Source organism: Phalacrocorax aristotelis, chromosome Z (assembly GCF_949628215.1).
Source record: "Phalacrocorax aristotelis chromosome Z, bGulAri2.1, whole genome shotgun sequence".
Classification (NCBI taxonomy): Eukaryota; Metazoa; Chordata; class Aves; order Suliformes; family Phalacrocoracidae; genus Phalacrocorax; species Phalacrocorax aristotelis.
Window position 1 is genome coordinate 61,161,929 of NC_134311.1, and position 26,190 is coordinate 61,188,118.

The following is a 26,190-nucleotide window of genomic DNA, read 5'->3' on the forward strand; positions in this document are numbered from 1 at the left end:
TTAGTGTGGCACCTGTGCCATGATACCATTCGGAAAGACTTTTAAGTTCAGTGGGGCAATCCAGGTCACTGTGTTGCTTAAAGTCATTACAGTTAAGAATTCAATTTGTGCTCCGTCCTTGAACTCATAACACATTTCTGCATTTCTTACAGTTCTGGGTAATATTTCAGCACATAGCAGTAAAATGGATAAACAATTGAATTACTGAAACACTGAGCACACTTTTTCCTCTGGATATTTGTATCTATTCTTCCTTTCAAAATTTTCTTAAAATATATCTGCATTAAAATGTATTGGACCTCACATCTGTACAGATTTTCACAGTCTCCTATCACAGAGGAGCTGTTGTGCTAAGGAAGTAAATATTTCCTGCCACTGTTTAGGATGGAAGCACATTAGGAAATGTGAAAGGCAAGTTGTTATAACCATGGAATATTAATCATATATCAGTAAGCCTAATTACAATAACCGTGGTTATTTCACGCAAATGAAGTTAAAGTCAACCTAGGAATGAAAGAGGGGAAAGCTTAAAATTATAAAATAGCAGAAAAAAACCCCAAACCACAAAGCTCTTTATATATGGGTTCAAGGAGATACTGGATGTGCTCGTGAAAAGGAAACCCACTGAATATTATTAAAACAGAGAAACCACTCTGGTTCAGGATATTCCTAAACAAGGTGGAGGCTGGAAGAGTTCTAAGGGAAAGAATCACACAGTTTTAGATTACTCACAAATTACCCTATTTCCCTTTTGCATCCCTACATGCTTAATTTTAAGTATTGTATGTTTCTTAAGCATGAGCAAAATCATTCAGGTACTGCAGATGAATTAACTGCACATAACAGTTTAACCTAGAATCCCTTGATTCTTCAGTACTTGGGTTACCAGCCTCAATATTTCACTTTGTAAAGCAAAATAAAAAGCAAGAGGCATGCATCTGTTATTTGGAAGGAATATAACATAAAGATTTCTGGCATTACATTACTCTTAAATAGTGTGCATATGATAATTCATTCCACTTCGGTAGAAGCAGATGAAACAAAATCAAAACTTCACGATTTTAGTCAAATATGGAGTGTCATGATCAAAGACAGCCAGTGGATGGCAGTGCTAAAGTACTGAATTAATCATTCTGTTATTATTTATTATTTGTGCTGCTACAGCAGCTCTGAGCTCCAGCTGAAGGGAACACAGTCATGCTCAGTTCTTTGCAAACCCAAGATGAAAAGATGGGCTCTGTGACAAACAAAAGTCAAAGCATAAGATAATAACCAAGAGACTAATACAGTCAGATATTATCCCCAGGAAAAGGTACAACGTGAGTCTATGCCCAAAGTAGTAAATCTCACAGAGCAACCAAAGGGAGTTTAATTTAATGAGTTGAGACGGAAAGTAAGAGAAATGAGGGCAGAGAAGAAGCAGGTGGAAAGTTTTTTAAAATCAGAGACTAAAGTGTATTTTGATGTGAGGAGCCAGACTAGCTAAGGGAAAGAATAAAATACAGGATGAGTGCAAGGCTTCTCAGATGAAAAAAGGTTAGTGGGATAAATGTCGGTATAGTTATGGCAATAAAAGAGGCAGAAAAAGCAGTGCCTGGTAAAAAAGGAAAAACAAATAAAAAGGAGTGGGAGTCAGTAACATATTGTTATTTATCTGTTAGAAGAAATAGCATGGTCCTAGAGAGGGAAAAAAGCAGAACTTGGAGATGATATCAGGAGATGAGAAAAATCCATGCAACAGTGTGAACTGGAGAGGCAGGTGGTTTAGACAGGGAGGTACAATGTCCAAGGCAGAAGAGCACAGATGTGTTGTGAAGCCTGGCTAAGGAATTGTCAGCAGAGAGATGAGGATGTGCAAGAGAAAGAGAAGTGAATGAGTAAGCCAGTGAGGATCAGTGAGCCAATATGAGGAATTACAGGGTAGGATCTGTGATGACAGACAGGAAATCGATTTTAAAAGAAGGAGAATAAAGAATAGAAAATGGGGGGAATAAAGGTCCCCAAATTTGCACAGCAGCAACACTGGGAAGAAAGTGAACAGAAACCACCTGAAAGATGAGAGAAGTCATCAGTGTTGTACTGGAAGAATTGTCAGTTTTATATTTGAAGGCATCAGTGAAGCAGGGAGCTCTAATGTGAATGTCTTGCAGAGGTGGCCTCATTACTTAATACTCACCTGTTTGCACTGCTGTTGCTGCTCAGAGCTTGCAAATGCAGACAGAGGTGGCAGTGGTGACACTTTTTATGTCTTTCTTGCTAAGGGATCACTGCTCTGATTAAGGGAGTATCAGATCAAATTTGTAGAGAATCTCTGTTTTAGCAAAAACAAGTCTCTAACCGGTTTAAAAAATGGATTCTTCAGTGAAATCAGTAGCACTCTCATGAACACTAGAAAGAAGCCAACAGTCCATTAGCTAGGGCACAGCCCGTGTTTCAACTGCCACTCTAAAGGAGAAAAATCATGTGTAGTCCCCCTGTGATCCTGAGGAAGCAGACCAGAGTGTAGCAGACCAGACCAGAGGACCAAGACACTCTTGATACAGGCACCTCTCTCAGCTCTGCTATACCTTCTGAATGTACCTAGGGGGAAAGGTATGTGAAAATAAGCACTGCTTAAGTCTGCCCTTTTCCCATTTTTCACAAGGTCACAGAACACAGCTTGGTGGCAACATCCTGGTCTTTCCAGGACTGGGCCAACTGAACCTCACTCAGTAAAAAAGTAGCTGGTGTGGGGAGTTTTATGAGCTTCTTAAGAGAGGCCGAGCCTGGTTTTCTTGATCAGGTGGAATATCAATATAAGCTCTAGTTAGTATAATTGCACAAAATTTCATAATATCTGTTAAACCCTGCTTCCATCTTTTAAGCACCACAGCCCAGCTAGGGAACACTGACCGTAGCTGCAGGGTCATTGGCCTGATGATCTGCTAAATGGCCAAATGTCCACCAGAGCGCCCATTGCCCAAACTGGCCACCTTACGGCTATTCTGCCAATGCCTTCTGTAGATAGAAGCATCCTTCTGCTGCTTTCCCTGGTAAAAAAAAAAAATGTAAAGAGAATGTCATTTACTGCAGGATTTCTTCCCTATAACTACGGTATTATCCTGCCTTCTTCTAGAGGATGTGCTGTTTGTAGACTGTATTTGAACATACCTGTAAAGCTTGGATCCATACTTACCCAGAACAAAAAAAATCCTCTCTTTGAAAAACAAAACCCAAATGTGGACCACTTTGGAACAAAAAGAGCATCTATAGTCTGATAAACATGGATACTGACACACACAGGTTTGGGTTATTTGTCAGGATGAATTATTCCCTTCTTAAATAGCTGGAGAAATAGTTGTGGGGTTTTTAATTTGTGTGGGCATTTTTTCCCAAAATAAAGCCAAAATAATCTGTAGTTTTGCAAAGAATAAAGAATTACAGAATTACTCTGGCTGCAAAAATTAGCTTAAATAAAGGGAAATTCCAAGGTAGGGAGTTCCCTTATTTGTCAGTGACTGGCAGGTCTGGCCCTGACCTGAAGCTGCAAATGGGCTGAAATATCCCTTTAACTGGCATGTGGAACAACTACCAGAGAAGAGAAATTTTGAGGTAAACTTGCACACATGTTTCCCAGTTCTCGATAGTCTGCTCAGCTTTTAAAAAAATTGCATTGTATCCAATCTGGATCAGATTCACGAAGGGAATGTACTTTAAAATAATGGCAGACAAAGATGGCAAAACCGGACAGTTAATAAGGTTCACTAGGGCCTATAATACGCCAATAAAATCATGAAATGAGGATATATTTTCTCATCCAGTATGGGCAGCCAAATTTCTACTGATACAGCTTGTTCTTCTGTTTCTGAGCCAGGAAGGCCTGGATTTATTAATAAAATGATGTGAGTATGCATCTGAAGTTACAGAGAAAAAAAACCCCACCTTTTCCCAGAAAGGTTCTGTCCAAGACTTTAGGAGAGCAGAAAAGACATGCAGTTACTGAGCAGAGTAATTTCACCTCTAATTTTTAATTTTTAAAAAATTAAAAATAATTGTCTTTCTTTCCAGATAAACTGCTGTTGAAATTCCTTATGATTTATGGGATTCTTGTCTCAGAATCCATGATATTCATATATCACAGATATTACTGGCTGAAAAGAGACAGTTAAACTTCAAAGTCTCGCCTGCTTTAAAAAAAAATTTTTAAGGTGCATTTTCTATGTCTCTGTCAGCTCAGGAAGAGCTTTTAATGAAAAAATATATTAACTGCTTGAGACATTTATTTGTCCATGGAAAGAAAGGTACTTACACCACTTTAGGAAAAACAGGGCAATATTTTGCTTCCTTGGGTTTTGCTTTTTTGTTCTTAAGATCTTTTAAATTGAAGAAATCTCTGGGTTGCAGCTTAAATTAAGCTAAGTAATTAGTAAGTTGCTTACAATCTTTTTTTGAGTTGCAAACAAACACAGTCTGAAAAAAGACCACTGTATCCTTTCTGGTTGTTTGGGACATTTTACAAATGCAACTCAAAACAAGTAACTCAGTAATATCCAGTTTGCTTAAATTTAAAGAATAAGTTTCCACTAACTTCCTTTGTTGATCAGGAAATCAGTTATGTTGTAAACAAAAAGAGAGCATTTTCACATTGAGAAGGCTTCTTTAGATCCACTTTTTAATTCAGGAGCTTCTAAGGTGTTCTAATATGCCTTTATATGGTTGTTGAATCAGGATTTTTTTTTAATGAAATGCAAATTGATTTTATCTCATGTTCAGACAACACAGCATCATTACTGGGTTGATGTCCACATGCTAAAACCTAATCATTTTCCAAATATAACTCTCAGTTGTTACACACATCACTTCCCCTTCAAACACTTTTAATGTGTCAGGCTTTTTTTTTCCTTCTTCTGGAAATAACGGGTGTTTGAAACAAAAAGGCAAGTTACTGTTCCTGTGCTAAACAAAGCAGACTAAATTTCTAAACTTTTTCAGTCAAAGGTGGCTTGTTATTAAAAACATGGTAGCAAAACCAATTCTTAGCTGGGATTTCAGCTACATCTCAACACCACTCACATCTGGGCTTGCCAACAGATCTGACTTGGAGGGGAGGGAGGATGGGCGTGTTTAGTGTGTGCGCACATGTGCATGAAATACTGAAGGATGAAAGCAGTGTGGAGAAAGGGAACTTTGTAAAGAGGGACTTGCATGATTTTGGGGAGACCTCTTAGACTGTTTGTCCGGCTCTCTGATCACCTATGTGCACAGGCTGAATTTATTTCACAACCCAGAACATTAGTTCTTGTTTCACCCCTCAGAGCACAAACAACCCTCTGCATGCTTCCAATGGCAGTAATACTGTGTTAGCTGTAGAGTTCATTGCCTGAAAATGGACAAACTGAAATTCTGATGGTTTTTCTTGAATTCTTCTTGTTTCTTCTTATATACATGCATTTAGAGGCCTTTGAATTTGGTTAGGGAACTGTTTTCTCTAAACCTTGAAGCTAAGATAATCTTTCTGTGGCTGGCTGAGAGCAAGCTCGCTCAGTCTGGGAAGTTACCTTGATTAGGTGCTGTCCTCAGCAGCTCTGCTCTCATTTCTTTTAGAAAAGAAATCTTTCAGTCTGCATCAGTAGGAGATTCACATGGAAAGTCACTTATTCTTCAGAAGTAGCACAATCTTATCTGTTATTAACACTTAAGCATGTGAGGCTGGGACAAGCATGCAACCAAATATCTGTTGCTTAAAAGCAGTTCAAGGTAATACATTTTATTTTTATTTGCAACAAGCTAAGAGTTTATGTATGACAGCTAATGCAGTCACAACTGATTAATAGTAACTCATTAAGTTGCACTAGCTTGATTGCTTCCAGTCATGTGTGCACACCCACCCATTAATTTTTCTCTAACCTGAGCAGAGAACAAACCTATCCTTTAGTCACTGATGCTTGTTTGTTTTACAGTCTTGCTTAGAGCTAAATCATGATTTGTGTTGTATGAACAGTCCAACAATGGCACTGCTGAATTTGCCAGGACTCTTCTGATTGAGTTCAGTGATTTTCTGGTTCAAAGTCCTATATCCTCTGGCTTAATCCAGCCCCTCCTTCAACACGCAAACCAAATCCCCGTACTGCAGTAGCTTCTTTTCACCTGCCATCGCCTCAGTGACCTCCAGGCAGACTGTCTTCTGATTTTAGAAGGAAAACCACCTATGCCAGTGAAACACTCTGGCAAGACCATGCTCTGTTTCTCTTTAGGACTGAGTAATCTTCTGTCAGACTTAATACAGCCCAGTCACTCAGAGCTGTCCACCATTCTTCTGTCATCTAAATGGTCTGCTATATTACAGTTGGATTAAAGCATTGAAGCTTGGTGACCGTTGGGGGCAATATGATACAGCTGATTTCTTGAGTTGTTCTGTGTTTTCATTTCTTGCACATCATGCTAGCATCCTTCTGTGATGGCCCACTACATTAGTACCTACATGATTTCCCCAGGCAGATTACCCAAGTCAGATGTGCAAGTGCAGTCTCTTTGGAAAACATTTAAGCTTCCTGAGCAAGGAAGTAGATGGGTCTGACACAAGAGGCTTTGATCTTCCTTGAACTCTTCCAATGGTGCTACAATACTTTCATGGGAGATGGAAGAAGCCTGACAGTGTTCCTATAACATATTGTACAGAATGGGGGAAAGCAGTAATATTTCCCACTCTTTGAGTTAGCTGATGCTGATTCTGATACCAGCCCACTCAGCAATCCTAAATGATGCTTCTGGATTCAGTGGGTCTTGGTTCAGATCACCATCACTGAGACATAGTTAGATGCCCTTATCACCCAGCAAAGTCTCCTGTTTCTAGTCTGCTCAAAAGCACAGGTGCTGTGATATGGTGCTGGTGATGCACAGTAAAGTACACAGGTAACCAGATAATACTTCCTAATACTGCCTGGATTAAATCTCAAAATACTGTTTTAAAAACACCTTGGTATTGACTGTTCCTTTCCAGACCTTTAATCTGTAATAGATATGATCATTCTGTGTTTCCAAGTCTTGAGACAGCTCGTCATCTTGGGTGCTAATGCAGTTCAATTGGAAGTAAGATTATAATTCAGTAACTAACACTGATGACTTCAACAGAGCAGACTCCAAGTATTCAAAGGCTTCTTTCAGCATACCTAATTCATATATTTCTTGTGTGTTTATTTGACTTCACCTATAAAACCTTATTGGGCAGAAAAAAACATCCTAGCAATTAGAATAAATGGTCACCTTACCCTCTGTTCTCCATTTGTGGTTTTGCACGTGGTATATTTGTGTTCCAGTGTATGTGCAAACAAAACACGAATGTCTCATCTAAGCTGTATTTATAGCATGTTATTGGAAAGTAAGTCTGAATCAGCCTTGTATACAGAAATGAGTGGATGTCATGTTTAATCCAAATTTAGATGTCTACACTGAGAAAGGAGGCTGCAATAGCTTTTCTGCTTCAAATAGAAGACTACTTTCATGTTTTAATCTTTTTTAATCTTTTATCCTTTTTGCATGTTGTGTGTAGACAGTATAGATTTTCCCTTGCTTTTATGCTTGCTATGTTTCTATATTAAAAAAATTTTTAAAATGCTCCAAAACACCTCTGTAAAAATGCAGTCAATTCCTGTGACAATGTGACAAAAGCCTTAGTTCTCACTCTGGAGCACAGTGCAGGGATTCCAGACAGCCACTGTCCCCTAGGGCTTTTCAAAGTCTGTTGGCAGCTTTATTCTTTCAAATAGGCTATGTCCCAAGTTTGTAGACAGAGAATCCAACGCAGACTATATCAGTTGGATTTAAAGCCTGGCTGGCATCCTCAGCCAGTACTTATCCTGGGGAGACACATGAGTTTTTCATTCAAATGGAGGAGTGTGGCAAACCAGTATGGTCATACGTTACACCAATAGAAAGAGTCAAGATTCTTTACACTGGTTTTATAATTTATGATATAAAAGTTGTATCAAGATTAACCAGGAATTTTATCTTGACCATATCTCCTCTATGAAAAGGTATGTGTCAAATTGGTGTAAATACATTTTGTACATTCTCCCCCGCCTATTTAGGCAGAGCTCTTATTTATCCTGTTTATGTCTCCCATCTGCAATACGTGTCCTTAAAATTACTCACTTGGTATTCTTCACGTGTGTCTAGCAAGTCTTGATCTGAGTTTACTATGATCTTTATGAAGATAAACCATATTCAGGACCTTCCCTGTGAAGCTCCACACTGGCAAGTGCAGACTAACATTTCTAGTGGTTTCTAAGTTCTGGGACTCAATTCTCCTTAATGGGTATCATAACTTTTTTCTGAACACATTAAAAACCCACCCTCTCTCTTTTAACTGTATCCTAGGAGGTCTGCAGAATGTCTCTCTACCTACTTCTCTTATTAGATTATTATATTAAATTACCCCAACTTAATTAATAAATAAAGGTTATGCAGTCACCCTGTCTATCCTTGTGTTAAACTTCCTGCCTGCTTCTCTGTCTGTCCACGCATGCATCTCTAAGTTCCTTTTTACCAGGTGCAAAGGTAATTACTGGCCTGTAATTGGGATAGAAGAGGCAAATTAATGCCATTCTTGAGGAAAGGAAGCAACATTTTTCTGCTTTTTATTTGGCAACAGTCAGCTGAACATGTTCATCTAACTTCTGACTTGGCACAGAACTTTAATCTCTTCTCCAGCATGGGGACTGTCGTAGGTTATATGGGGCAAGTTCCAAGTATGTCCCATAGGAAAGGTTAGGAAGAAAAAACCCAGAAAATTTGCAGAAGGCCAGGCCTCATCCCTTTAACGTGATAAATAACTTGCAAAGTGTTATATAAGCTTTGGTCTGCTAATGGAAATGTTTTATGTAACAGTGATTAATCTCATGTGGACTGATGTGTGCTTTAGCAGTCTTTTAGGGTGGTGGTGGGTTTGATTATTTTAAATTTTAGGGCTACGTGAAAATTATTCTGCTTTCAAATTTTACTTTCCTTTGAAAAATGAAAATGTGAACAAGTATGTCAGGCATTCTAGTTAACACAGTCTAACACTGATGTGAACAATTTCTTCTAACCTTAAAGGTTAACAGCTCTGTCTATGTTTAGAATTTCATGATATATTGCACAGGGTTTGTGCTTCTGTATATAGATATGTGGCACTATCCTGCCCAGAATCCAGGCAGGATCATCTATCAGCTTCCATATCGTCTGAAAAGAAAACAGCAGGACAGTCATACATTGCAGTGTTTACTACACCACAGTACACTGTGGATCAATGGCACTTTGATTGAATCACACGTTCTTGTTCTTCTGTACAAAAAATAACACAGCTGCTTTAGACATCTCTGTTCCCTTTTTGAGTGCTCACACCTTTTCCAGACTTCCTGATCCAATGTGGATTAAAGATTACCCACCACACTATGCAATTGCTTTTCTGTTCAAGTGGGTCTGGTGCATGCTTAACTGGCTTGCAAAAGCTGTGGATATCTCTACTTTCTGTATTATGCTTTCACCAAACTAATGACAATTTCTGGAATTGTTGCTCTTGATAAGGGCATTTCAAAAGTGAAAATTAAATCCTGAGTTGATTTCAGTGTATTAAATTAATATTTAATAATGCTGCCTCCAAAAATAACAAGCTACAGTATTTTATCTGTATTCTCCAATGCACTGCAGTCCCGCAAGAGCTCAAGTAGGATGAAGTTTGAAAATTAGAGGAGTGGGGTCATGCTACTTTATAGAAAAGAAGAAAAAAAGTCCAGGGCAGAAAGCCCAAAAACATCTACTTGTTGCCTCTTAGAAGTCCCTCAGTATTCAAGGGGTGGCAAATGGGCACTGAATGGGAAGAGCAGCAAGAAAGCACCACCTCCAGTAAGGAAGCCCACAGGACATGGTGAGAAGAAGGACCATCCTATTTTCATAGTTTTGCCAATCTGCCCTTTGACAGTTAATAACCATGTTGCAGCAGTTGCCTGGGAATTTGAAGTACTGATGAATATTTTGTGCATTTGTGTCAATGTTGAATGTTGGGCATTAAGAGTGTTTGCCACTGGCAGATGCTTTTGAAGCTAGAAAGAACTAGCTCTACTCTGTCTGGCTTATTTACAGATAGAAACGATTTAATATTTTTGCTCTTTGTCCAGTGCTGCTGCTACTTGTAAAACTTTTCATGTCCAGGATGCTGCCCCTTCATCATTTCAAAATATGGGAATTAGACTACATCAGTAAAAAATGTGTTTGCGTATTGATTTTACATACAGTTTCTATGCAGAATTTGATCACTCAGAAAAGATGATAATTTCTAAGAATTTGCTCAACCTGTTGTTTGCTATTTGCCTCAACAACCTTAGTAGCAGATAAAGCGGGTAGGTGTGAGGAAGACTGGCAAATAATTTACTTGAGGCTTTAGGCTATTCCATCTTCACAGAATTCATGCAGATGGCTAACACAGGATTCCTTGCTCTACACAGCTGTGCCCTTTTAAGTGTCAGAGCACATGAGAAAATGGAGTAGCTATATGCAAGTAGTAAAAATATTCTTCATAAAAGGGAAGAAATTAAGAGATTTTACTGAGGAACAGGTAAACCAGCTGTCACACAGCAGATAATACTATGTCACAGAATTTGAAGACAAAAAGCATAATTTTCTGGAATTGAGGTGGCATACATATTCAGAGTATGGCTGTTTAAGTGGACAACATGAGAGAAAAGGAAAAGATGGATATGGCTTCTCTTCTGCTGAAGCCTTTGTGTAGCTGCATAACTCATTATGCAATCCTGATGAGAAATTATAGTCTAGGCCATTTCCTGAAGTTTTCACGACTCAGTGAAAATATGAAGAGTTACTAAACCCATCTGGACATTAACTGCCCTGTTAATGCCCTGGGCTGGTTCATGATGGGTATAATAACCAATTGGATTTGTCTTCACTGGGCAATTAAAGCCCCTGAGTTCCTCCCATGGTGCCATGTTTTCTTTGACTTTGGTGTGAGGATCAGGCTTACATGCTTTCCAGCTAGGCTGGGAATGTGGTTTCACCTGAAGCAACACCTTATTCCAACCACTCTTGCAAAGACCTGATTAAAAGTGCAGACTTATTCCATGGGCCCTATAAAAATCCATTTCTCTATTTTAACTAACAGAAATAAGAGAGATGGTAACAAAACCAGCTACACAGATATTAAGCATTATGATAATTTTGAATATTGGGGAGTTTTGTTTCATCCTTACAGGCTCTCCAGTTGTACTTAACTGCTTTTTTGTTAGGTTCTTGCAATACCTGCAAAAATGTTACTACCTTGTGGACAGCATATAAATTATAAGACTGATGTTATAGCAACTCAAATGCAAATCATATTTCTCCATTTATCAGAAAGCCTTTTTCTGATTAGATTTTCATGGAGTTGAAATCCATGGTTTAAATACACATATTTTATGTTTAAACCTAAATAATATTAAAATAGCATCAAAGCAATGGTAATTTCTGCTGAAAGCTGCAACCTGTAACCCATCACTATGAATTTACTGCAGGAAAATACAGGAGAATTAAAAACAGAGTCATATTGGATGTTTTTCTTTAGAAAATTTATTTTCTTCTTAATTGCTGCCATATACTAGATATGACAACTGAAAACTCCAAGTTTTCCCTATCCCTGTGGTCCCCTGGAGAGGTCTAACTCCGTACCCTCAATGCTACAGATGCTACTCTTAAGATCAACAGCCCTTCAGACTACTTGTATTTACTAGACTATGTTTTATGGAAACAGTTTCAAGTGGCAGCTTTCGGCGCTGAAAAGAAGGAACCCCTCTTTCCCTTCCTTCCTTCTCCCCTATATTGCATCATCCTGACACCTTGCCCATACGTCACCCTGAGGTGTGGGTGAGGTTGTCACTGCAAAAGCACACACGTGGTCACAACCCCTATAGCGCCAGAGGTGTGAGTGAGTTTGAAAGTTTTACCAGGTTTTTATTTGTTTGCAATGCGCTGCCCAGCCATCTGCAGTGTTCACAAACCTGCTGGTAACCCTCAGTGGGGTCATTTTTGTAATTTTCACCTCCATCCTTTGGGATGAAATCTCTGCAAATCAGTCCTGGGCGGTCGGTCACCTCCCCAACCCACACCACAGAAACCAGCTGGTTCATCAGCCATCCCATAGACATGGCAGGCAGTTGGGCAATAACTAAGTTGATATTTACTTCTCAAAGAATATATAAAGCAGCAGTAGTGAGTAACTGCTGAAGAATGAAACTGGAGTTACCTACGGTGCATTGTAAAACCTGATTTTCTTTCTGTTAAAGCAGTGAGATAAGCTTCCAGTAATACCTAACTTACAACTCTGCTCATTTTTTCAGACATGGAGATGACTTGATTGTGACACCATTTGCTCAGGTAGGCACAGTTTTGGCATATTTCTCACACAATCTTGCAATGTAAAGGCCAAAGGGCCAAACCAGTTGTTTTCCATTGTTAATATTATATAAGGTATGTTTGCCTGAAACAGGAAAAAAACTGTCTAAACAGAAAGTCATAAACCTCCCACTGTTACCTATACCTCTCTTTTTTAATGCTTTTTGATTATCTGGAATGTTAAAGTGCAACAACATGATAAACACCTTCCACTGATCTCTTTCCAAATACTGTAGCAGTCATGATGAAGACAAATCTGTGCTTTCTGTTACTGTCCTGCTTTTTATAATTACAATTTCTCCTTTGAACATCTTTCATGCCTTCAATACAAGGTAGTTTTTAGATTCAAGATAAGCTTTACCCAGAATACTTATGTTCTTTTACAAAACCATCTCTATATATTTGATTTTTCCATTCAGATTCTTTTATAAAGTATCAGTTCAAAATTCTATATAATTTAGATCAAAACTCCACAATTTTTAGCAATAGACCTGTCGTGTTATGTATGAAAAGTTAACATTGATATTCTTTGAACTCTTGATGACTGGTTTTACTGTGTAATAGACAGGGATGAAAGTTAATTCAGTGTAACTACATGGGAAGAAAAAATCTGGAAATCACATGTGATTGAAGGTGAATAGAAAGAGAAAGGTAGAGTCACACAGCAGTCTCAAATAAGAAGAGGCTGTCTAACTTCAGTCTGAATATGCAAGTTGCTTTGGTCTAATGATCAACTGTTAAAACAATAAATACTCATTTAATAGGTTGTTATCTATTTAATTATATTGTAAACAGATACAGTGTTCATAAAGACACAGGCTGATCAAATTCTTGATATGAAGGATACCATCTTTTGTTAGCAGAGAAAAGATAAAGCCAGGGCCTTTTCTAAGACTACTTTAAGCTCTCTCAAATGGTAAATATACTTCAACAATAATGGAAGAGAAGAAATTACAAATAAACAAAAGAAAAAAAAAAGTGAAACCACTTCTGATTTTAGTTCCTCAGGAAACATAAAACCCCTAACTCTTGAGCACAGGAAATATTCAATTTTTATGGTGGTCAAGCGATCCAATAATATATACTATAGCTGAGTTTATGTTCATTGTCATCTGAATTTTCATTACAAATTATGCCACATAGGTAAGACAGGTTATATGCCTAGAAAAAGAGCAAATATTACAAGCCATTTAGGGATATTTTTTTCCTGGGACAAAGCACCCTATTTGTTTTAGGGGTGGTTTCATATTCTGGTTGGTGTTGATGAATGTGATTCAGCTATTAGAGGAGGAGCAGTTGAATGTTATTGCTACTCGCACCGAAGTTCCATAACTGATTGTTTGAGAGCTTTCAGTATTTCAGTGCAAAACCCTGTTCGCAGTGGTTTAAATCAACCTGCTTTCATCTGTATTGAACAGAAGAAAGAGCACTCACAGGGTGAGTTATCACATCACATTCCCTGGCATAGTGGGAGCTGAAATGCGGTTGCACAAGGCCCACCCCTCAGAGTTACATTAGCAGTGTTAGGACCTCATTCAGGACTTTAGAAACTGGATCCCATGTGGCAGTACAAGGTCTATACATCATACAGACCACCCTTCTAATGTCTTCCTAGAGCCATATTTCATCATGTACATGCATTTTTGTGTTGCAAACAGCCAAAGCACTGCTTAATCCACTTGGGGCTTCCTGGTGGCAGTAGATCATGCCACGTGGAACACGTTCCAGTTATTTCAAACTGTCTGTATTTTCTTCAAATGATTAGGAGGCTTGTTTCATCTGACCACGAGCCACCTGGTAGTAATAGTTCCAATTTTAGCACTTCAGTTACTATTCAGCACATCACCATGGTAGGGGTGGCTGCATTTGTTAACTGGATGGCACACTACGTCCCCCACACAGAATCTAGCCCCAGGACAAGATAATTGACTGTTTTTACCAGAATGGAATTGTGTAAGCTAAAACTAAAAAATCTATCACAACGGTATTATTACTTGCACTTCCCTATATTGTAATATACAGCAATTGCTGTAATCTAATTGTTCATAGAATTTTGCTTTTCAAATTAAAATAATTTGCGTGATTTGAAATTTAACGACCAGTTCTGCAGGGTTTTTATAATAAAAAAAGTTTTATATTTTTCAATTCACTTGCAACTGTTTGTATATAACTTGGTTATGAAAATAATATTTACTTAGGGATTAAACCTAAAGAGGTTTACAGGTGACTAGTTGCTTTTTGCTCACAAATCTGACTCTAAAAATATTAAGCACAAGTGGAACCTATGTGGGCAGAGAAACTGTCATATTATAAAGCAAATTATAATGAAAATTTGAAATATATTTTTATGTACCTTTACTATAATATACTAATTAATACCTTTATACAATAAATCAAGTTGTTTAGCTCCACTGTAGCCAATGGTCAAAGTTTTTGTGGTAATTTTTACATTTATTGCTATGTATGTGGAGACACCTTGCACTTGCATAAACTGAAAATACGTGCATATATGCTAAAGCACCTGGGATGCTGGGCAGATACTGGCCATTTCACAACAAAACAGTTATCTCACCTGCCAGAAGAACAAACAGAAGGGCATACAAACCAAACAGTCAAGTCTCTGCTTTCTGAAAAAGGAGATAACCGTAGTATCTCAGACAGTGGAAAAATCTCGTCAACATGCAAAGCAGTAGGTATGGTAGAGAGACCCCCTTGCAGCTCTTCAGGGATGCAAGTGTGGGTCCAGAAAGGCTCATTAGCCTCTACTTGTAACTGGCCCTGAGCAACCTTGCAGCTCTGCACGCTTCTTTCCCAGGTACTAAATGACCCGTTATTTCAGATCCAACATGTACCTCAGCTAAGGTTTATGTTTTCACATGGCATTGTGCCCAGCCTACTAACCTTTTTGAAACTAAGCCCTGCACAGCATGTACAGAGTCATTCATTGCAGTCCAGCAGAGGCAGAGGCTAATAGGCATGGCTGTACCTGAGCTCAGTCACTGAGGAGTCACTTAGCTACATTGGTACATGCTCCCAATTCTCACTGCACCTGAATATACCACCAATTCAAATCCAACAAGGCTTATTGAGCAGGCAGTTGCAGCCAGGAAAACTGACTACATTTCTTCCTGGCCTGAGACAGCTCTGGGAGCCACATAGATATGCTCCTCTGGTAATATAAGAACATACAAGCTGTCTCAGCATCCTGGCAGACAAACTGAACCCAGGCAGATTGACCGAAGGGAACAGCAAATGGACTGCAGTCAGTACAATGTGTGTCTTACCTTAATAGGTCCAACTTTTTTTCCATTTATGCTTTCCTTCTCCTTCCACCTTCAACTCACTGTGCTCTTTTACAATATTTTCACACTTCAGCAGTTTTCCTATTTTATGTATTAATTTTTCAACTTTTGAACTCCAAGATCTTCTTTCCCCTTCTGCTTAGTTCATGCCTGATTCCTATCTGTGTATATCCAACATTTAAATACAACATTTGTTAGGGTCACTGTACCCTGAGCATGCAGATTTCATGGCATATATAATTATTTTTATTCCATGCTGCATGTAAAATAGGTGAGTTTGGCTCTTGATATTTGGAAAAGAAAACAATGACATTAAGACTGTCTAATTAGGCAACAAATATATTTTTATATTTATTATCTTAATTCATTTGGGAATTACCTATAATGGCTTGTAGTCAGTACATGCCAGTTATTATTATCTCCTGAATATTTGCTGTCTGTTACAAGCTTTCACTAAATCCTTCTTTTCTCTTCAGCCTCCTACCCCCTTCCTACCTCATGTATAAATTTAAGGGGCTACAAAAAGAGGGTTGTAGCCTTCTCAACTCAGACCTCTGGAATCCAGGTTCTCATTCCCGCCTTTGTTATTCCTAGGATGGGTTCACCAGGGAACCAGCCCAGTCTGGGTTACGAAACAACAATGGGCAACTCCTGCAAAGACACACCAGTGATTAGTGTTGCTGCCTCCCTCGGTTTCCAGTCTCGTTCCAAACAACTTGTGGTTCCTTTCTGACATCAGCTAGGCTGCCTCTCCCTAATCGAGAGGTGCAGCTTCTTATCCTTACATGGTACAAAATTTGTTGCATTTCTCCAACTGCCTTCAGAAGAGAGAGCCCACACCACTAATAACAAGAAGACACTCCTCTACTGCCTCCACTAGCTGCTGTCTTGCATGAAATTAAGTCCATAAATGAAGTAGTTAATTTACATCATCTTTCCCAATGTGCAAAGCTCATAAGAGCCTGCAGACATGTGCCACCCGCTCAGGTGATACCTTCCTCTTACTCTGGCCTTCTACACTAAGTCCCCAAATCAACTGTGCCCCTTAAAGGAGACACTTCATTTTCCTGGCAGTCGAGACAATCTTATTCCCTTTGTCCTTTGAGGTTTGTGGGGGCTGAACTGCAAATGGAAAATTCTGTAATCATTTCTTATGCATGAAGAATTAGGCTTGAATGGGCTATTATCTTCCAAACATGAATGCTTTTATGGTCATTTTAAAGAACTAAGTAGTATTCTGTGAAAATCTTTCCTCCTCTTCAAGTAAGTCTGCCTTTAAACAAATAATGAGTTGTTTATGAGAAAAAAAGAGGAATAAATAAACTATTGTCCTTGTATTACAGGCATGTTATTGTCCAATAATTGTCAAAGGCTTCAGACAAACCAGCCCTGGAAACCTTTTACAGCTGTTTTGCAATGTCCATTCCTTTTTCTTTCAGCACAGTGCAGCAGAGATAAATCAGTCTCACCTGTGCAGAAATTTAGACTGAAACTGTTTTGTCTGTTCTAGGTGCTGGCCAGTCTGCGTACTGTACGGAATAACTTTGCTGCATTAACCAATTTACAAGATCGGGCACCCAGCAAGTGAGTGTCAATTTTTGGCCGCTGAACCTTTTGCAGTGATACTTTTAAAATGTAAACTAAGAATAACAATCAGATGTTACAGATTTCAGTCAGTTCCACCAAACCTGAATAAAACATGTGGATAAGTAATGAGTTTATTAATCCCTTGAAGATGCTATACTTGAGAGCTGAGACAACCACCTCCTTGCCTACTAATTGCTCTTGCACTGCTGTCCTTCCATAACCTTGAGTGCTTTTGTGCAATTTATATGATTTTCAATAAATTAGTCATATGTCAAAGATCATTCAAAGATGATAATTCAGGCAGTCTGACTTTTGTAAATAAACCAAAGTAGCTCATTGTGAGCTACTTGCATGATCTGAACCCAGAACTCTGCCTAACTCATCCAAGATAATGACATCCCACTTATCCACAGTAGTTCATCATCATAAATGAGACATTATAAATGTGATCTTTCTCCAATCATGTTACAACGTCACAGTTAACATTAGCATTAGTTACACTAGCAATTTCTGTAGTGGAGAAATTTCCCTCACTGGAACGTGCATCTCTAGAACTTAGAAGTATTTACCATTCCAAAGACAATTGCCTACCATTGCAGAAGCAGTGCCACTAAAAGATATTTCCAGCCCCCATGGTTGGAATATGCAGACCCTATGTGTCAGTCCAGCAGCTTCTTGCTTTCTTCAGTGGGCAAAGCAGTCCACTGAGCTGTTTGCCCTGAAGATAATTGAGAAAGGTATAAGCAAAATAATGTGTGAGACGTATATGCAAAATAATGAAATGAAAAAAAAAATTTAAAAAGTATTTCGTGTCAGAGAACATTGAAAGTGCAAGCCATGTTAGAATAATTATAACTATGTATACAAATCAAATTTCAAGCTAGGTATAAGCTCTAGATATGATTAGACAGGTCCTTAATGAACTTGTAAAATCCTAAAATATTCCTCTCTCAGAGTTCCTAATCTGCAGAGAGGTTTCAGGGTCAGCTGTGGATTCCCTTCTACACTACAAAAAAATATCTATTCTAAACAAACTTTTTCATTGGCAATGCCATGGTATTCCAGTCCTAAATAAATTTACAAGGAAATGTATTTCCTATGATATTCTTCAAGGATTCAGTCATCTGTAAGTTTATCAGGCTTACACCTTTTTTTTCTTTTCTTTTATATAGACGATCACCAATGTGTAACCAACCATCTATTAACAAAGCAACAATAACAGGTAAGAAGAATTAATACAGCTAAAATTCCTCTGTGAAACCATCATGGATTTATAAATTTAATACTTATTTATAAAAAAGTCTCACTGAAAACTGCATTTTATTATAATAACCTTGTATTTTTTCATAAACATATATGTGCTTTGTAAAGGAGGAGCTGAGCCATGTGGTGACTCAAATTGGTGACTTTTGGTGTTGTATCGTGTTAGCTTTCTGATTTCTGTCTTCTTATCCTGGCTTTTATTTAAATTCTTTCCCAAAGTTTTTTTTTCCTTATATACCAGTGTGACCAGGTCACACCTTCATCAGTAACTTTTTGCAATGAAATGTAGTAGGAAGAACAGATATGAGGACTACATCAATCTTTCATTTGGGACTTGGAGTTCTGTAGCTATACTGAGGCAAAGTCTTCACATTACAAGCCTTTAGGCAATGAGAAGAAAGTTTCAAAACTGAATTTTCTGATTTAGGATAGTAAATTCTAATTCTTAACATTTGTAGGTGTGTAAGAGAAAAATAATTCCTATGTAAAAGACATTATTATTTTTAAAGAAACTTTAACTTGAAAACAGGACTGACATTTTAATTTATGTGAACACTTTTGCAAATTTTGCCCTCTGGCACTTTTGGTGATTATTATACAACTTGGACTTGGACATCTTTATGGGAACACACTTTATTTGTCCTCATTTTTTTTACATCATGTTAATTCACGTCTTCTTACACTGTGTAATTTTCCAGGTAGTTATATTCTCTATGGTGTGTTGGCAGAGTAAAAGAATATTTGTTTTGCCTCTTGATGAATGTATACAGACACTTATTAAACAGACAGTTTACCATTTAAACCAAATATTTAATGTTTCCAGAATTTTCAAAATAGCTCGTCTTTTAAATTGTATAATAGATTTGTAACTCAAGGAAGAAGTGGTACTTCAGCTCTTTTGAGGAGAAGTGTGTCTTTGCCATGTTCAATATTTTCTGTCTGTAAGCTCTGGAATGCGTTAATATTGTTAGTTCTTTTCATCTAGCCTTACACATATTTACCTCTGCAAGACCCAATCTTGGCAGTTCTGTACAATTTTATTCTCCTAGGAATTCATCATGTAATCTGAGCATTTGTGTGTATGGCTCATCAGCAAACAGAAGGTTAAATCTTTAAATGTATTCTATAAACAGAAAAGCATCCTTATTTAAGAATGTTCTGCAATCATACTTAAATTAATGGTAATTAAATAAATAGGAAGGGCAGACAGATAAATGCTTGCATCAATTACAATCATAATCCTTTGTTAATGTATGCCTTTAAGAGGTAATTCTGGGCACTGGTTTCAAATTACTCTCCACGAGACGTTTCAGTTATTGACAGATGTTACACCTATTTCTAATTGTGGGATTTGTCTCATGCAACACAGTCATCCAGAAGTCTGTTATCTTAACTGGAGATAGAGATACTGGAAAAGAAAGCTCTTTCTTTGGTTCCAAGGGACTGACTTTAGAAAGCCTGTAACAGACTAAAAGAAAATGTGGTATCCAGCAGAGAGGATATGCATGCATGTGAAAAACCAGCAAGTTTACCTTACATGCTCTCCCACAGTTGTTTGCCTGAGGTCAGCTTCTTTACTCCAGCAGGCGAAGCTGCTCAGGCAGCAGGACCCAAGACAGACCCTGCTGGAAGATGCTGCTCTTTTTAAATTCCCTCCAATCTGAAGGTTTCCATTCAGTTAACTCCATTCAGTGCCCTCTACATGTCAGAATAAATCAGCTTACATTTTAATGTTTAGTAGGAAGGTGTAGTCAGTGCTGCAATTAATCTAGAAAATGCTTCTGTGCTGAGAAATTTAAAGGAAGCAAGAGAAGGCAAAGAATAGTAAGGATATTCTAATCTAATTTAGTCTAATCTGATTTCTCAGAGATGCTGCTGGAATTGCTGCACCCAAGTTATGCATTGAACTGGGTGAGCTGTGGCCTGTGTGCATTGGATATAAGTAGCTAAAAAACTTTCATGATACAGGAAAGATATTAGGTCACTACAAAGCATGAAAATCACTATAATTCATTTTGATTGTTGAACGGAGATTGAGGCTGGACACTATTTTGCCTGAATGGGTTTGCCTTTTCTTAGTCATAGACTGTTTCTGATATTTTCATAGGAACAAATTTCATGGCATAACCACAGAAGTATGCTTAGGTGTTTTCTTGAGGCACAAAATCCTAGTAAAACATGTTGCACTGCAGCACTATGCCAAGAAGGAAGATATGTCACACTCTTCCTGCTCTTCACAGAATGACTGAAAACTCTTTCAGATGCTACTAAGCTTTTTGAGTTCTTCTGGGGAATCTTTGAAATGAGGCTTGTGCAGATCCTTCCTGCTGAGAAATCCTCCTGGTCATGCTGTTGTCAGACCTTGTGTCATGGAGTATCCAGAAAAACACACCAGACAGGTAGAGCTGCATCACAGCATCCAGACGGCTCAGTTAGCAATCTCAGCGAGAACTGATCACCAGCGCAACAAACTAGGTGACTGGAAGGTACAGTGTCAGTAAACTATGTCAGTGCTAAATCAGAAAGATGGAGACACTTAAGATGGAGAGTTTATTTTGCTATGTTTGCTGTACAGTGCTTCCATGCATGGTGCTCTGTGCTTCAACCAGGAGAGGGGTTTCTCTCCCTGAGTCACATTTTCCAGGCAGTGATATGAATGGTGTTTCATTTCAAGATTATGGTAATTCTCTTAACACAACCAGTGAATTATAAATAACGTTTCTTTTTCAAAAAAATGAAACTAGCTGTGACTCAAGAATTAAGCTTGGAAGTTTTAGTTTTTGACTGACAAAGTGAGCAAGCATCAGATATCTTTTGATTACTACAATTCTAATATCTGCATTTCTAAATAAGAATAATTTGAATTAGGAAGGAACCATATAAGGTATGTCTTGATATGCGTCAGATTTAAAACAGATAGCAGATTTCACAATTTCTGTGTCTACTAACAACAATTTGCAAACTCAGTCTGGCAGCTGCTTTTATGTGCAAAGATTCTGCATGCAGAAGGAGGTAAGTTTGTCCAAAAGAATGAGCTTCTGAGCCTCCAAATACTATCACAACTACTGATTAACTTGCAAGTCTTAGTTAACCTGAAATCACAGACACAGGGTCTGAGTAATATATATACATATATTACATAGACATAATACCTAATTCATAGTAATAGCTTTAAAGTGGACTTTAATGTAGATTACATAAGTGGACCTTCATGTTACAAATGCAGTGCTAAAGGACTGTAAGTGAAGACTTGTATGTGTAAAAAAAAAAGTCATTTAATTTAATAATAAAATAAATAATAATTGCAAAACTGCACTTCTTAGAAGTTATTTACACTTCACAATTTTGCAACAAAAACTAACCCAAAACTATTTCATCAGATAGAGGAAAATATATGGAATTTTTCAATAACAAGCTACATTTCATTTATTAAAATGTAGGAAGCATGTGGCTTAGTGTCAGGAAAACCCTTTCAAATTTTGTCATGTATATAGAAAACATGGGAATAGAGAAATAAACTATTTGCAAAGATTATGACGTTTTAAATCCAACCAAATTAATTTGCTATTCCATGCTCTGATTGCTTCTTACTGGACATGAGTTACAGTCTTTACATGCATGGCTCTGCATCTTGACTCCAGCAGAAATCAATATCCTGCTGATTAAATGGAATTTCTTCCATATTTTTCACGGACTTCGTCCAACACATTTCATTATTTGTTTCAATTCGTTTCAGGTTTCCCAATTAAGTTTATGGTTTTGAAATGGGATCTACCAGTCTTTTGCTAGTGATTTTATTTTATTGCATTGAAAGTATAATCAATCACTAATTAATAATTAAATATTAATTAATTAAGATTAGCCTACTGTCTTTCAGTATGAAACACTTTTAAATGTCACTATGGTAAGCTAAACATCTATATGATTAGATAGGGGAGACCTTATCGCTCTCTACAACTACCTGAAAGGAGGTTGTAGTGAGGTGGGTGTTGGTCTCTTCTCCCAAGTTACTAGTGATAGAACGAGTGGAAACGGCTTCAAGTTGCATCAGGGGAGCTTTAGATTGGATATTAGGAAACATTTCTTCACTAAAAGAGTGGTCAAGCATTGGAACAGGCTGCCCAGAGAGGTGGTGGAGTCACCATCCCTGGAGGTGTTTAAAAGACGTGTAGAAGCAGCACTTCAGGGCATGATTTAGGAGTCATGGTGGTGTTGGGTTGACAGTTGGACTTGATCTTAGAAGTCTTTTCCAACCTTAATGATTCTATGATTCTATATAAACATAAACTAGACTAAACTTATAAACATAAAGAGACTAAACTCCTAAATACAAGCAGCCGGACATAACAAGAAAAAAACAAAGGTTACAGATGAAAATCAGTAGGCCACATGGCATTGGGAATAACAGATTATTTTGAGTGTGTATATCTCTATCTAAGTGTATCTCTCACTCACACCAGTTCTGTAACTGAAAGACTTTCCCAACTAACAGGATGGAGTTAAAATAGAATAAAAACTTGTTCAAAATGAACTAACGTTCTTGATATGCTTTAAACTGTTCAAAAGTCTAGAAGGCAAACTGTTACATACCCTGTTGACTCCCAGGGCCTGACTGGACTGTGGAGTGTATCACTGCTTGGAGATGTCCTCAATAACCAAATGCCTTTTATTCTTTCCTGTGTCTGGGAGTCTGCCAGAGCACAGCAAGGTGTACAGTAAACATGAGAACATGAGAGAACAAAAAAAAAGCAAAAATGCATGCCTTACAGCGGGTAATTCATACAATACTGGGGTAATTGCCACTAGCTTGAGAGTGAGTATATGGGATTGAGGGGTTCCTAATGTCTATGAAAACAGAGGAAAATAAAGAATATTTCAGGTTTTTAACAAAACAAAACCTGTAATGCAATATCAGTGTCACATTTTAAAATGCTAAAGACCTTAGATTTCATACCCAGATTTAGGCAGATGCACAAAGCATGCCCTATTCAAGATGTAATTGCAGTATACGTATCACTCCTTCAGATTTAATCAGGAGGGTTACATACATCACAAGAACTTCCTACTCTTACTTAATTTGCCCACTGAATGTATTTTAATCTTATTACAGAAAAGTACTTCTATGGTAAACTGCACTGCCAAACTTTTGTCAGAGGCAAGGTAAAAACTTTTGAAATCCTCATTCAAGTTTATTGAGTAAAGGGTGCTTTCCTGAAGCACTGGAGAAACCTGACACCCGGGCTTTAAAGGGGGATGTTTTTGATAAAACGGCCTTTGTTCTTTGTGCAGTATGTTGAATGATATGTAAATGTTCTGCTATTTGTACTTTTGCTTATACCCATACACCTACAGATATGTTTAATTAATTTAAGTCACCTCAGGCAATTATTTTAATTTCAGGGTAAATACCACAGACACTTGTATTTACAAGCGTGGATGTGGTTTGTAGCATTTTCACATCTTTCAGACTGTGGTAAATGCCATCTATTATTTGAGAAATTAGCAGATGCGTATCTGCAGACTCACGGTAGGTTAACAGCATACACCACTAGTGTTTGAACTCAAGCATTACAAGTGCTTTATATGCACAAGTCACTGGCACACACGTGCCAGTCCAGCTCAGTTTACCTCCTAAGGGAGTATGTTCAACACTCGCATGTAGGACCAGAATTTTTACTAAGAGTCATTTAAATGTGTCTTTTTAACTTCTGTGAATGCTTCTGAAATTCCCCTTTCATATGAACTATGTGAAGACAGCCACATTCATTACAACTGTTGCTCAGACCGAAAAAATAGCACATTGTGTTGTTTGGTGTAGATTTTATGCTATGTGAAAAGTAGTAGAACAAGAGAGAGGAACTGACAAACTGAAAGAAAACTATGTGGAAGGTCACGTACTTATGTTAAGCTGTTCATATTAATGGAGTCCTGAAAATACGTTATTTGGAAGATACCCATAGCACGTATACATGTAAGTGGTTTGTCACTGTCAAATGGATAAATAAGTATTTATCATTTTCTTATTTCTATGCCACTCAACTCTGCCTTTAAAAACAGAAGGCCTCTAACAAATTCCCATCGCAGGCCTAATATTCTATTTTATATTACACTGAAGTACGTGACACAAAGAACATTGTCGAATTCAGAGTCGACTTATTTATCCTGGTTTCTTGCATGGCTATTCATTTAGTTATCGTCTATGCCACCCTATTGCTCCTTCATGTCTATAACATCCTTTCAGAACTTACCCATCCTCTATAAAGAAGAATTTCCTTTCTAATAAAATAAAATATTGCTGGTGTTATGTAGACCTCTGTATGGCACAGACCAACGTGAAAGGACAACTCTTCCCTTCAGTTGTTGCTTTCTCTTGCTGCTGGTACTTCTGGCAGCCTTTAAGCATCCACAGTGGCATCAAATTTTGAAACTCAGTAGGCAACTTGAAACTACAGAGAAAAATGCTAAGGAAAATGAAAACATTTTTTTGTCAGAAAAAAAGTATTTTATCATAACTTAACACAGGTCTGTAATCCACTATCCGGATTAATCAATCTAAATTCGGTATAAATACGTAAAACCAGAATGCAGTTAGAATAAGATCAGTAGTCTTTCATATGGGATGGAGTTTCAAAAGGCTTTGTGCATTTTTCATTAAACTGATGTTATATAATATTGAACTTTATTTGTGGTCTGCATCCTTGTTCAGTTTTAGAGTTAACATTAGGTACTGATCTCAGGGCTTTACATACTGAAAGGACAGCAGAATCATGGTTGAGATGGAAGGAAGATTAAAAACTAAATGACTGGTCCACATGGTGTACAGTGCCTTCTTGAATAGGTTTCTTTTGATGGGTGGCAATATTGCAATCGTGGGTAAAATCTAAGATACATCTGAACCTAGGAAGTACTCCTTTCTATTGTCTTTTTGGACGAGACCTCAGTTCACAGTTTTGTGATTAACTCTACTATGAATGCATGTGTCAAGCTTCTGTTTGAGAAAAGAAATTATACTTTTGAATATTTGAGGTGATGCATTTTGGACTAGCAATTTTTCTTGTGCGATTCAGTTTGCATGGCAGTTTGCACAGAAGGGTGCACAGGGAGGGCAACCTTCAGAAAATGGGCTATTTTGTTCTGGGAGGCAGGTGGAGGTAGACTCCTGTTGAAACAAAATGGTTTCCACCCACCACAACTGCAAAGCTGTGACTGAAACCCAAGTGGAAGTGATAAACCTTTCTGTGTGGACATCTACACTCACACTGAAAGAGCTGCTCAGACCCAAAGTTGCATGGAACTCCAGAACCTGCAAGTCCCCTAGGGTCTGAAGGCAGAGGTGGACGTCATGGTGCAAGTCTGCCCAGCTGGAGGGACCCTTCAAGCAATTCCCCATGTTACAAGAGGAGCTTAACAGGCAGCGCAGTATCAGGGCTTCTAAGCGAGAGATGGATGCATGGCATTGTGCGCTGCCACAAGCTGAGTGGAGTGACAGCCCTGCCATCAGACTTTGCAAAGGGAAGGTGAGCTTGCTTCTGACACTGAGTTGATAGGCTCAACCACCTCATGAGACAAAGGAGACTGGACTCTTGTCTCTGCTTTGGGCAGGAGGAGGAATGTTCCCCTTCCCCTGAAGTGCCCGTATGTT

General features: G+C 38.1%; 1 protein-coding gene across 4 annotated transcripts in view; it reads left to right on the forward strand.

Moving 5' to 3' along the window:
* Positions 1-26,190, forward strand: part of PDE4D (phosphodiesterase 4D) — a 613,857-nt gene that overhangs the window by 490,287 nt on the left and 97,380 nt on the right. For all 4 annotated transcript variants that reach the window (XM_075078147.1, XM_075078148.1, XM_075078149.1 and 1 more), the window contains 3 exons: positions 12,342-12,378; positions 17,209-17,282; positions 18,458-18,507. In XM_075078147.1, coding sequence (XP_074934248.1) covers positions 12,342-12,378; positions 17,209-17,282; positions 18,458-18,507 — 161 coding nt within the window. The remainder of the gene's footprint in view (positions 1-12,341; positions 12,379-17,208; positions 17,283-18,457; positions 18,508-26,190) is intronic.